Consider the following 13,752-nt stretch of genomic DNA (forward strand, 5'->3'; position numbering starts at 1 on the left):
GGTTCAGTTCAGGGGGCAAGCTCTTCTTCCAAGCCCTTGGAGATAGTTGAAAACAAAGTGCAAAGTCTCTTTCAGTCTTTTCCTCTCCTTCCTCAGCAAGGCACCTACTGCAGGCCAGTCCCTCAGGTCAGGGAAAGTTACTCCTCCTTCAGCTTCTTCCAGGTCCTTCTAGTCGGGCAGAGTTCCTTCGTGGTTCAATCTGGATCTGATTTCTTAGGAGCCAGGCTCCTACTTTTATACGGGGATTCTTTTGTTCTTTAGCGCCAGGGGGCCTGGGCCTGGCTCAGTCCAGTTTTGGAGCACTCTGTTGTGGTGACGCGGCTTGTTCCTTTCAGCAGCAGGGCAGAGACATCAGCCGCTCCACAGGGGGCGGCGCCGGCTTTGTGGTGGCAGAGCACAGGTCTATTCAAGAGTCAGGGTGTATTCCTCCAACCCATCCTGGTGTAATCTCTCTACCCACCACCTGGCAGCCAACCTGTCTCCTGGAATCCCCCAGCCCTGCTCCTGTACTGTTGCTAGGCAGAACACACACCCACGGCAGAGGCGGACTGAGATGGTCAGGCACGCAAAGGCTAACTTTCTAAAATCAGCATTTGCAAACCCAGGATATTAAAATAACCTTTACTAAAAGATGTATTTTATTATCCCGAGTTCAGGCATACTAAACATGACTTTCTACCATGCTCTCTGAGTCCACTGGGGTCACAGCGTGTCGCGATCCCAGCAGCCCATTCTGGCCTACGGAGAGCAGGTAGCCTTCAATAGTGAAAAACGAAAATGGCTGTAATTCACTATTAAGACATGCCACACACATCAGGGCATGTCCTACCTTATGCCTACAATGCACCCTGCGCTTAGGCCTACCAGAGGGGTGACTAACATGTAGTTAAGGGAAGGTTTAGGGACTGGCAAGTGGGGACACTTGCTCAGTCAGCGCGACGGTACCAGACCGCGCGCAGGTTCTGCAGTGGCAGACCCTAGACACATTTTACCCCGCTGCTTCGGTGGGTGGCACAACCAGTGCTGCAAGCCCACTAGCAGCATTTGGATATACAAGCCCTTGGCACCCCTGGTGCACTCTACTAGGGACTGATAGTAAACCAAATAAACCAAACGTGGAAGTCAATTCACATAATACATTTTACCATAGGGAGCACTTGCACTGTGGCACTGGATGGCAGTGGCACAGTGCCCTGAGCAGCTAACACCAACACAAAAACACATTGAGGCACAGACAAAAATGGAAGGGTGACCCACGCCAATGGTGCCAGGTCTAACACGTGTCCCCTCCAGCTGAAAAGTGGGGAGAACTACCCTACCCCAGGGAGTTCTTCATCACTAAGGCGGAAAAACCTGGACAGACCGTCAGCATTGGCGTGATCTGTGCCAGGGCGATGCTCCACCGTAAAGTCCATACCCTGTAGGGAGATGGACCACCTCAACAGTTTTGGGTTCTCACCCCTCATTTGCATCAACCATCTGAGGGGCCTGTGGTCGGTCTGAACCCGGAAGTGAGACCCAAACAAGTAGGGTCTTAGCTTCTTATGCGCCCAGACCACAGCAAATGCTTCTCGTTCTATCGCACTCCACCTTTGTTCCCGGGGAAGTAGCCTCCTGCTAATAAAGGCTACGGGTTGGTCAAAGCCCTCCTCAGTGATCTGTGAGAGAACAGCCCCTACACCATGCTCTGATGCATCTGTCTGCACCAGGAACTCTTTGGAGAAGTCAGGTGCCAAGAGCACGGGCGCCGTGCACATGGCAGTTTTCAGGGTGTCGAAGGCTTTCTGACAGGTGTCAGTCCATATCACTTTTCTGGGCTGCTTCTTCGAAGTCAGCTCTGTCAAGGGGGCAACGATGCTGCCATACCCCTTGACAAACCTCCTGTAGTACCCGGTGAGTCCTAAAAAGGCCCTCACCTCCGTCTGGGTCTTTGGGGGCTCCCAAGCCAGGATGGTTTCAACTTTGGGTTAGAGGGGCGCCACCTGGCCGCTCCCCACTTGGTGTCCCAAGTACACCACTGAACCCTGCCCGATCTGACACTTGCTTGCCTTGATCGTGAGGCCTGCCTTGCGCAGCGCCATCAACACTTCCCAGAGATGTTGCAGGTGTTCTTCCCATGTGCCGCTGAACACTGCGATGTCATCCAGGTAGGCGGTGCTGAACTCGGTCAGCCCAGCCAACACCTGGTTGACCAACCTCTGGAAGGTGGCAGGGGCATTCTTCATCCCAAAGGGCATCACCCGGAACTGGTAATGCCCATCTGGTGTAGAGAATGCGGACCTCTCTTTGGCCCCATCAGTTAAGGCGATCTGCCAGTACCCAGACGTTAAATCAAACGTGCTGAGGTACCGTGCAGCCCCTAACCGATCGATGAGCTCATCAGCTCTGGGGATGGGGTGCGCGTCAGTCTTCGTGACTGAGTTGAGTCCTCGGTAGTCCACACAGAACCGGAGTTCGGGCGTGGCACCCGGCGCTGCAGCCTTCGGGACCAAGACCACTGGGCTGGCCCAAGGACTGCTGGAGGACTCAACCACCCCTAGGGCAAGCATCTTTGAGACCTCCTCTTTGATGCAGGCCCTGACCCTGTCAGTTACCCGGTAGGCCTTGTGCTTCACAGGTAAGCTGTCTCCTGTATCTACATCATGGACGCACCAATTTGTGATACCAGGAACCAGGGAGAACAGGTCAGGGAACTGCCCCAGCAGCTGGCGACAGTCACCCTGTTGCTCAGGGGTCAGGGTGGGTGAGAGGTTAACTCCATCCACTGACCCGTCTCGCTCTGAGGCTACCAAGAGGTCAGGAAGAGGCTCGGACTCCTCTTCCGTCCCATCATCGGTGGCCAAGAGCATGCCCACTTCGGACCTCTCCAAGTGGGGCTTCAGTCGATTGACATGTAGGACCCTTAAGGGGTTCCTAGGAGACCGCAAGTTCACCAAGTAGGTGACAGAACTCTTGCGCTCCACAATCTCAAAGGGTCCGGTCCACTTGTCCTGGAGTGCACAAGGCTCCACAGGGGCCAGGACCCACACTTTTTGGCCAGGTTGAAGCTCAACCAGAGTGGCGTTCTGGTCGTACCACCGCTTCATTTCCTCCTGGCTGGCTTCCAGGTTTGCCTCAGCAAGTTGCCTGAAACGCCTAGTCTGGTTCCGGAAAGCCAGCATGTAACTGTATACATTCTGGGGAGGTTTCCTGGGAGATTGCTCCCAGCCTTCCTTGACCAGACTAAGAGGTCCTCGTACTGGGTGGCCGTACAAAAGCTCAAAGGGACTGAACTCTAGAGACTTTTGTGGCACCTCGCGGTACGCAAAGAGAAGGCATGGTAAGAGGACGTCCCACTTACGCCTCATGGGTTCCTCGAGACCCATAATCATGCCCTTCAGGGTTCGGTTGAAGCGCTCAACCAACCCGTTTCCTTGGGGATGGTAAGGGGTGGTGAACTTGTAGGTCACACCACACTCTTGCCAAAGGGACTTCATATATTTCGATATGAAGTTGGTCCCCCTGTCAGACACCACCTCTAGAGGGAATCTTACTCGTGAGAAAATTCCCATCAGTGCCCGTCCCACCACGGGGGCCGTCACTGTCCTCAGAGGGATGGCTTCAGGGTACCGGGTGGCATGGTCCACCAAGACCAGGATAAACCTGTTGCCCATGGCTGTCTTGGGGTCCAGTGGCCCCACAATGTCAATCCCCACCCGCTGGAATGGGGTACTGACCACAGGGAAAGGTTGGAGTGGAGCTCTCAGCTTCCTTCCACTCTTGCCACTTGCCTGGCAAGTCTGGCATGTCCTGCAGTGAGTGTCAGAACTCCTGCACATTTGGGGCCAATAAAAGTGGGTGACAAGCCTTTCAAAGGTCTTGTCCTGCCCCAAATGTCCTGCTAACGGCACGTCATGAGCCAGCCCCAGTAGGAAGGCTCTGAACTTCTGGGGTACCACCAGCACACGGGCTGACCCAGGTTCAGCAACCTTAGGCTCTGAGTATAGGAGGTCGTTCTCCCAGTAGATCAAGTGAGTTCCGGACTGATCACCATTGGCCTGGGCTGCAGCCTGCTGCCGCATACCCTCTAGAGAGGGGCACTCTTTCTGCTCCCTGCAGAATTCCTCCCTGGTGGGGCCTCCTTCTTGCTGCCAATGGGTCAGCTCAGGCAGGTCCCACAGTTCGGCTATCTGTTCCCCGGTAGGCTCCAGGGCATCCCCCTCAAGGTCTGCTTCCTCCTGGGCCGTGGGAACTTCAGGAGCCGGATTCCCGTGTCTCCCTTGCCCTCTCTCTAAGGCCGGTTCCTGAGCCTCTCCCTCAGGCTCCAGGGTTCCTTCAACACCCCTACCAGCTGCCATCGAGCGGGTGGTCACGCACGCCCAATCAGGCAAGCCCACCATCCGCAGGTGAGTTGTCTTCTCCACCTTTTCCCAAGGGGAGCTCTCCAAATCGTTACCTAGGAGACAATCAACAGGCATGGCCTCTCTCACAGCCACTTGCAGAGTACCAGAGACCCCCCCCCACTCAAAGGGAACCTGAGCCATTGGACACTGACTCTCTGTGTTGTCGGCGTTGACAACACGGCAGAATGCGTGCGGGACAACCTGCTCTTGAGACACCAGGTGTTGCTTGACAGCAGTCACACTGGCTCCTGTATCTCTAAGAGCCCCCACCCTCTTGCCATTTATGGTCACCCACTGCCCATACTTTTGAGTATTGGGGGGCAGCTGGGCCTCAGCGACCATCTCACTGTCTCCTAATGAGACTAGGGTCATCTGTACGGGATCCCCCGCCCCTTGGACATCTATCTCCCTCCCCAAGGCTACACTATTCACCTGCTTGGGGGGTGGAGCACCAGAGGGTGCTGGTTTACCATACAGGGGGCACTTGGGATCCACGTAAATGTGCCCCAGGTTGTTACACTTGTAACATCTGAGGGGCCCTCTTTGAACAGGGTTACCTGTCGGGGCCCCGGTCTGCTTCGGGGGTGGGGGTGGCTGAGAACCTTTCCCTTGGTTCCCTTGGGAATTACTTTGGGGCCCTCTGTAGAACTCCCTCTGTTTACCCTAGTCCCCCCCACTCTTCTGCTGGGGACCCTGAACACCTTTGGCGGGGCCTCCCACGGGACCCTCGTGGACCCTGGTGCTGATCCAGCGGTCCGCCTCCTCAGCAAGCTTCCTCGGGTTGGACAGCTTGCTATCGATCAGGTGCTGGCGTAGCTCAGGAAAACAATTATCCGACAAGTGCTCTCATGCAATTAAATCAAACAGCCCTTGGTAATCATTCACTTTGCTACCCTTCACCCAACCATCCAGCGCTCTGCAAAAAAAGGTCACATATTCTACATAAGTGGTACCAGGTTTCTTGGTGCAATCCCTAAATCTCTGTCTGTACAATTCAGGAGTTAACCCATACCTTGTCATAAGAGCCTCCTTCATGTGTGGATAGGATGTGTGGACATCAGAGGGGAGGTCTAGCAGTGTGTCCTGCCCCTCACTCAGGAACCTTCCTCACAACCCCGCTCCCCAATCCTTCTCCCGGTGGGAGGACATGGCTACTTCATAGGCCCTGAACCACTGCCCAATATCATCCTGCTTATAATATTCTTTGACTACATCTTTAGGAATGTGCACCCTTGACTCTGTTGAATTGCTGCCACCAGAGGGTGAGTTGTCTAAACTCCTGGCCTTGAGATCCAACTCCCTCATTTTTACCTCATGCTCCATGGCCAGTTTCTGCCTTTCCATCTCCATTTGCAGTTTTGCCATCACCACCTCATGTGCTCGTGCAGCACTCCTGACGGCCATCTCCTCGGGCGACAGGCCTCTGCTAGGCTCAAAAACACCTTCTGGGGGTATCACCTCTCGTGCATTCTCTGGAAACTTTGATTCGTGCCAGGCTCTCAGCGCCTTCACGTACTGATCCTTGGTCGTTAGTCCACTTTGCTTAATTCTGTACTTGGAGAGATATCCTTTCAGGACATAATTTGTGCACTTCCTCAGTGCCTCGGGCTCCCAATCGATGTCATCCACTCCAGAGAATACAGAGGACGCTCCGCCTCCACCGACTGAGCTAGGCATGGTTTCTTAAGGTGGAGATTCTTCTTTAGCAACAACTGTCAATCAATCTGTGGCTGCGTTATAGGTCTGCTCTACGTGGTGATCAATAATTCACTGTATGTAAATCATAAATGCAAATTCGAAATCCCACCGCTGCCACCAATGTTAGAATGGGGAACCTCTGGTTGGCACAGGTAGGTACTTGTGACAAGCAGTGGTCCCTTCTTCTATTCAGGGCGAGAGAATTACCCCTTCAGAACAACCCCTGCTCACCCTATAGGTAGTGTGGCGCGAGCAGTCAGGGCTAAACTTCAGGGCGCTAGTCAGTTAAGCATTTATGATCACACACAGTAAACCACAACGATCCCCCACAAATGGACACCAGGCGTAAGTTGTATCAAAAATACGGATGCTTTATATAAAAGATTCTTGGTTACGCAGGCATGTACAAGACCATCAATAACGGTTGCGAAATGGAAGCCACAAGATGATAATTAGGCACTGTTCTTTTCTTCGGTAACTTATTCGATCACGAGCGCTTCACAGGGCTCGGTTGAGTCGGTCCAGTCACGATGATGCGCAGTGCACCCGGGGTACAGTGATACGGGGAAATCAGAACGTTGCGGACCCCGAGTCCGATAGAGAGTTCACTGTACCTGGGAACGTGCGATGTGCTTGGACGAGTCTTCGGGGGAGATGCAGGTTCTGCACCTCGCGGGTCTTCCGGATCAAGAATTCAGCGGGCAGCTCTCGGTAGACAGGTGTGGCCCAGGGCCTCCGGCACGGACTGTGCGGGAGGTCACTGCGGAGGGCGGCACGGTCAGACTCAGGCTGGGAGGTGAAGCGGGGCGGCCGGATACGTTACGACGTACGGGCGGCCGTCCGAGGCTTGATTTCACTTCCCAATTAGAAATCCGGCGGGAGGGCGAGAGGGCACCAGGCACGCTCCAGTGGCAGGCAGGTGACAGGGAAGCGGGGCGGCCAGCCTCGATGGGTCCAGAGCGACTCAGGTAGAGCGGGGCTCTCGGCGAGGGGAGGCGGCCAGGCTTCTGGGTGTCACGGCCCTAGGAGGGATGCGAAGGTGCGCAGAGCACTCCGGCGGGAGAAAGCACACGGCTCGAGTTCTCAGACGAGCGGAGACACGGTGAACCCACTGGTCCTGGGGTTCAGTTCAGGGGGCAAGCTCTTCTTCCAAGCCCGTGGAGATAGTTGAAAACAAAGTGCAAAGTCTCTTTCAGTCTTTTCCTCTCCTTCCTCAGCAAGGCACCTACTGCAGGCCAGTCCCTCAGGTCAGGGAAAGTTACTCCTCCTTCAGCTTCTTCCAGGTCCTTCTAGTCGGGCAGAGTTCCTTCGTGGTTCAATCTGGATCTGATTTCTTAGGAGCCAGGCTCCTACTTTTATACAGGGATTCTTTTGTTCTTTAGCGCCAGGGGGCCTGGGCCTGGCTCAGTCCAGTTTTGGAGCACTCTGTTGTGGTGACTCAGCTTGTTCCTTTCAGCAGCAGGGCAGAGACATCAGCCACTCCACAGGGGGCGGCGCCGGCTTTGTGGTGGCAGAGCACAGGTCTATTCAAGAGTCAGGGTGTACTCCTCCAACCCATCCTGGTGTAATCTCTCTACCCACCACCTGGCAGCCAACCTGTCTCCTGGAATCCCCCAGCCCTGCTCCTGTACTGTTGCTAGGCAGAACACACACCCACGGCAGAGGCGGACTGAGATGGTCAGGCACGCAAAGGCTAACTTTCTAAAAACAGCATTTGCAAACCCAGGATATTAAAATAACCTTTACTAAAAGATGTATTTTATTATCCCGAGTTCAGGCATACTAAACATGACTTTCTACCATGCTCTCTGAGTCCACTGGGGTCACAGCGAGTCGCGATCCCAGCAGCCCATTCTGGCCTACGGAGAGCAGGTAGCCTTCAATAGTGAAAAACGAAAATGGCTGTAATTCACTATTAAGACATGCCACACACATCAGGGCATGTCCTACCTTATGCCTACAATGCACCCTGCGCTTAGGCCTACCAGAGGGTTGACTAACATGTAGTTAAGGGAAGGTTTAGGGACTGGCAAGTGGGGACACTTGCTCAGTCAGCGCGACGGTACCAGACCGCGCGCAGGTTCTGCAGTGGCAGACCCTAGACACATTTTACCCCGCTGCTTCGGTGGGTGGCACAACCAGTGCTGCAAGCCCACTAGCAGCATTTGGATATACAAGCCCTTGGCACCCCTGGTGCACTCTACTAGGGACTGATAGTAAACCAAATAAACCAAACGTGGAAGTCAATTCACATAATACATTTTACTATAGGGAGCACTTGCACTGTGGCACTGGATGGCAGTGGCACAGTGCCCTGAGCAGCTAACACCAACACAAAAACACATTGAGGCACAGACAAAAATGGAAGGGTGACCCACGCCAATGGTGCCAGGTCTAACACTCACCCTACCAAAATCTTGGCAAAGGATAAGACCATTGTTAAAGGGGAGTTTTTGAATTTACTGGGTTCTATCAGGGAAGACCAAGAGATAACAAAACCTGCAGTGAGAAGCCACATACTGACGAAATCTTGCCCGGGCATTGAACCTTACCTGTATCTCATCCATAGTGCCCAGGATAGGTACCTTATGACACGCTTCAGGTTGAACTCCATACATCATAGCCTAGTGGTGCCTGCAGGTTTTACTAAAACGGTGGAGCAGAAGGGTCCCTGCGGCTGCGATCTCCGATCTCCGCAGGACACCCTTCTCTTCGTGCTGTTATGCCCGTATTATACGCTCCCAAGGAAATATTTTTTAAAAAGAGTTTTAAAAAAGGCTGGTTTTAGACAGGCCAAGGTAGCTTTACTGTACCTGAAACTTTCTGCAGATATTTTAACATTGCACTGTACTGTAAACTTTCTAAGAGTAGCGATGCGCCTTAGGAACACAAGAGGGGATATGTGAACTGTGTACTATGAATGTTTTTTCCCCTTTTTTATGATACTGGAGCACTTTAACAACCTTTGGCTGTTTACATAATGCATATGTACTTTATTGAATCTGACTCATTATCAACGTTAGGCCCCGCGTCCCCTACGTATTACACACGCACTTTTAGTAAATTACATAATTTTAGACGTGCTTTCTGATCTACTGAGGAAGTCTGGGGGGAAAGTGGAGCGCTGTATGTACTGTATTGCTGTTTTAACCAGAATAACTGCCCGTTTTTCACATTGTAAAGTTTGTCTCTTTTTATCTAATGGCTTGTACTGTATTTTTTATCTGTGTTTTTATGGCCGCTTCGGCCGAAATAAAGATTCTTGATGATGATGACTCAGAAGCTAAACAGTGACAGGATGTAGTAGCTTTGTATCTATTGTTTTTGTCTATAATACCTGAACTATTTTCTCATCAATAACTATCTTTAAAGTTCTTACATGTGAACTAGGCTGTAACACCTACAACTAATACATAATTAGATACATTTTTGCATACAATGCACTCCTCTTTGCAGCTGCCCATACTTCTGTCTCCCTATGGGAAAAAATATGCTCTTATTCCAGGGAGAACAAATCACAGGAATGTCGTTGGAATGGGGTTGTGAATCTCGATATCCAAGAAGATTTTCCAAAATGTACTGTTTAGAAATCACACATTTCTCCCTCACCAGGGACTGACCAGCCACTGTCTCTCTTAGGGTAGTCATTGGAACCCCATTCACATTGAAAGTACCTGACAGTGAGTCCTTTGCACAAATGAGAACGTTGACAGGTCTGTAATGTGTTCCTGTTAGGTTACTCCTACATCTGGAGCACAATTCCAACTTTTTTAGAAGTCAGAAAAAGTTTCAGGTGTATTCAAGGAAATATATGATAGTTGCAGATTTGCTCGATACCTCCAATGAGAAATATTTTTGCGTGCAGAATTTCCATCATATAAAGAATTCAGAAACTGTGAAGGTGAGACGAATGCAAGTTTACACATTCAACAAATTTTCTCTCTGTGAGCAATATGTGGACTGTCCAGAATTTCAAAATACTGATTTGCTAAATGTCATGGTATTTTCCAAAAATGTCATCATATAATGTAAAATATCATAGAGCATCTTGGGTGAAAATTGAATGTGAGCTCCTTCAGATTTCCGGGTATTACGCACAAAAATGTAAATTAAAAATAATGACATCTATAATTTATGCAATCTCATTTTTTGCTAATCGGATCAAATTGGTTTGTTCCATGCCTTTTGAAGTCCTGGAAAAAACATGTATTAAATCTGTTGTTTTATAATAACTCAGTATGCGAGTTTATGTATAGTAATTGAATGTGTGATTTTACATGTGTTTGTTTTCCTCCCCTACTTTAGACTCTAAATTTAACTTGCACAGTGTTTGGCGATCCTGCGCCTGAAGTGAGCTGGCTGAAGAATGACAGAGACCTTGAACTCAACGACCACTTCTCAGTGTCACTGGAGCAGTCGAAGTATGCCAGCCTAACCATCAAAGGTGTGTCCTCAGAGGACTCCGGCAAATACGGAATCTACGTCAGGAACAAGTACGGAGGTGAAACGGTGGATGTCACTGTGAGCGTGTACAAACACGACGAAGAGGTGCCTGAAGTTAAACCAACGCAGCCCTCAAAACCAAAACCTGCAGCACCCGTAGAGCCACCTGCTTCAGCTCCCAAGCCAGCCTCATCTAAACCAGCTGCACCCGCAAAGGTGCCACCCAAAGGAGTAAAATCCACCAGAAAGTAAAGCACAAAAAAATGTGGATATAGGAAAGTTCAGGTGCTCAAACTAGATTATTAGAGATGTTCGTGAAAATCTGTAGTATGTGTATGTCCACCAAAAATGTTTATAAGATGTTGTTTTCACTAGGAATGTTATATATATCATAACGTCTTAAGGTCGGGGATGGCCTGAAGTGTGCAGTACCATATTTTCTATACATATCAAAGGAAAAAGGGTTTTGCAAGGCAAATGGGAATGTAGCATTTCCCGTCCATCATTTTATTTGCCTCTTCCGTAGCAAACAACACAGTAGCTACAAATTCTCTCCTGAAATTTGAGAAATGATTTATTGTGCCTCACACAGGCAGGCACCCAGCCTGGGCACTAGACACAGTTTGCCGAATGGGATTCTCGTCAGATAAGCAGTGGGTGTCCCGCCCACTGCATTACTAGTGTTATAGCCTCCTGTATTTGTAGTGAGAGATAGTAGCCTCATTTTGATTGTGTATCTCTCCACCAAATACTAAGGGGCATATTATCAAGACAGGCGATTGAAGCTCAGGTTAGACGTCCTTCACATCTAAAATGGGCTTCAATTGGAATTCCATAGATCATATTATCAAGCCCATTATCGCCGTTTGAGCGGCAGTTTTCTGCCGCTAAAGCGGCGATAATTTTATCGCCTGTCTTGATAATATGCCCCAAAATAATGCCCTAATTCAAAGAGAGCGAAACACATGATCTACAAAAGAAGACATTTGAAAATAAATAGAGCACTGATTTTAATATTCCACAGAGAAACAAAAAACTATTAGCAAGCAGTGTAAACTGTTTCAGGGGTACTGTTAACATTCTGCTGCCTATTTTGAAAATGTGGATAATAATACTGGTGCCTGCAGACATTCTACCCAGTACTTATGCCTGACTTTTTTTTATTTCTAGATATGTGAGCCAATGATATTTCGATTAAATATCTTATCTAGAAGTGCTACAGTTGAAATATCAAGTCATGAAACAGGCAAGTTGCAGTAACCCCATGTGATAGACCTGCAAGCAGTCACCTTTCTTTACAGATATCAGGGCAGAGAAGCAGCCGCACCCTTATGTATAATGTCAGTAGGGCTAACTTGCTGTCACCAGAAGATTGTAATATTAATATCGACATGAAGAATATTGTGGAACAAGAATATCAAGGGACAAAATATTGAAAAGTATATGCATATAGCGAAGTATAGATTTACGACTCTGAACTCTACATGCGTTGAAGATATATGTACTTCGTAGGTACATGTTTGTGGAGTTAGTAATAGAAAATCTAGACTTACCTGTCGATATCTTTTTTTTCTTGATGTTTTGTCTTCGATATTCAGTACACTCAATATTCTGACTTCGATATCTAGTATGCACCCCTCACAGAAAGTGCTTGATGAAAATGTTAGCACATAGGTTCTGATAGGTATTGCTTTTGTGCCAAACCATACGTTAATTAATAAAGAAAATTGGTACAGTTAATGGTATGAGAGTCACTACTCATTACATTGAACTATGCAGCGTTTGTATTTCTGGTTATGTGCTAATAAAGCTAGAACTCTTCATTCTGTGTCTTTTTTCACTGATTAGTATCCAGAACAATTCCTTTCCCACATGGGGAAAGGAAAGGAATTCTTTACCGTATGAGGTTATTTAAAACCATTACAATTACTAAAAACATAGGGACATAATGCACATATTGAAACAATACAGTCAACATTTGTATGCAGTAATTGGAAACCATTACAGTCACTAAAAACAGAGATCGAGTGGCGCATATTCGAACAGTGTAATCAGCATTTGAAACATATAGGGAACACCACACCAATCAGCAGATAGACGGTGAAGGACGTAAAAGTGCTGGTGCAGAGGGGCTGCGGCCAATCAATCCTTAAACTAGACACCATCAGAGTTGCGATACACTGAGAGGCTTTGATACCATAAGGAGGTACAGGTTGTCCTATCAGCTTCATATAGATTCAACTGAAATCATTTTAAAAAACACCAAATTGATCTTCAAAGTGTGAGCAAAATACCCACAAATGCTAGTGCAACAGGTGTACCAACAAATTATTCAGTATAAATAGCAGCAGGTAATTCCCTAAAGTGCTAGTGCAACGAATGTAGCAGCAATTTGTTCTGAAAAAATCAGGAACAGATATTCCTTAAAATAATCACCATCAAAATTATGTCCCACAAAAATCATTTATTACTTAATCTTAAAAAAAGTAATTGTGATTCATATATAAAAGAACCTTTAGAAAAAAGTAGCTTGTTGATCTGCTGATAGTCACATGTATACCGGGCATGCTACTGTATAAAATATGGCGACAGGTTATTCCTAAGAGTGTCAACATCAAGGATTCAATATTTTGCGTCTGAGAGAACATCTTGTAAATGTTGGTACAAAGTAATACAGCAGATCAATTGTTAAACTAATGTCCTATGGTCAAGTGGTGGGGCAGAGCTAGGCCACGAGTTATCACAATTGGCTCAGAGATAAGCATGTGTAGTCATACCTGGGCTGTAGGGAGAGAACACAATAATTGTATGTACCAGATAAAGGAAAGGTTTAATCCTAACCACTTGAGCAGTAAGAATAAGTAATCCCATTCCAGGGAGTCAAACGCTTTGGTTGCGTCTAGCAGGGCCACTATCGGTTGCAAATCTGGGTCTAGATGGTGTATTACTGCAAACAGCATTCGTAGGTTATGTGCAGTAGAGTGCCCTGGGATGAACCAGGTCTGGTTTGGTCTAATAATTGTGGGCAGCAGAGGCAGGATGTAGTTCACGAGAATTTTGGCCAGTATTTTATTATCAACATTAATTAGTAACAGTGGCCTGTAAGAATCACAATTGTTAGGTGTTTTGTCTGGTTTTAACAATGAAGTTATAACTTCCTCCCGCAGTGTGGGGGTAAGGACGCCCTTTTGAAATGAATCTTCATACATTGCTAGTAGATGTGGAGCTA

General features: G+C 48.5%; 1 protein-coding gene across 1 annotated transcript in view; it reads left to right on the forward strand.

Annotated features, from left to right (window-relative positions):
* MYOM2 (myomesin 2) overlaps positions 1-12,344 on the forward strand; it is a 586,141-nt gene extending 573,797 nt beyond the window's left edge. The window contains exon 37 of the mRNA XM_085610818.1: positions 10,386-12,344. Coding sequence (XP_085466944.1) covers positions 10,386-10,775 — 390 coding nt within the window. The 3' untranslated portion in view covers positions 10,776-12,344. The remainder of the gene's footprint in view (positions 1-10,385) is intronic.
* The last annotated feature ends 1,408 nt before the right edge of the window (positions 12,345-13,752 follow it).

Source organism: Triturus cristatus, chromosome 6, assembly GCF_964204655.1.
Source record: "Triturus cristatus chromosome 6, aTriCri1.1, whole genome shotgun sequence".
Lineage (NCBI taxonomy): Eukaryota > Metazoa > Chordata > Amphibia > Caudata > Salamandridae > Triturus > Triturus cristatus.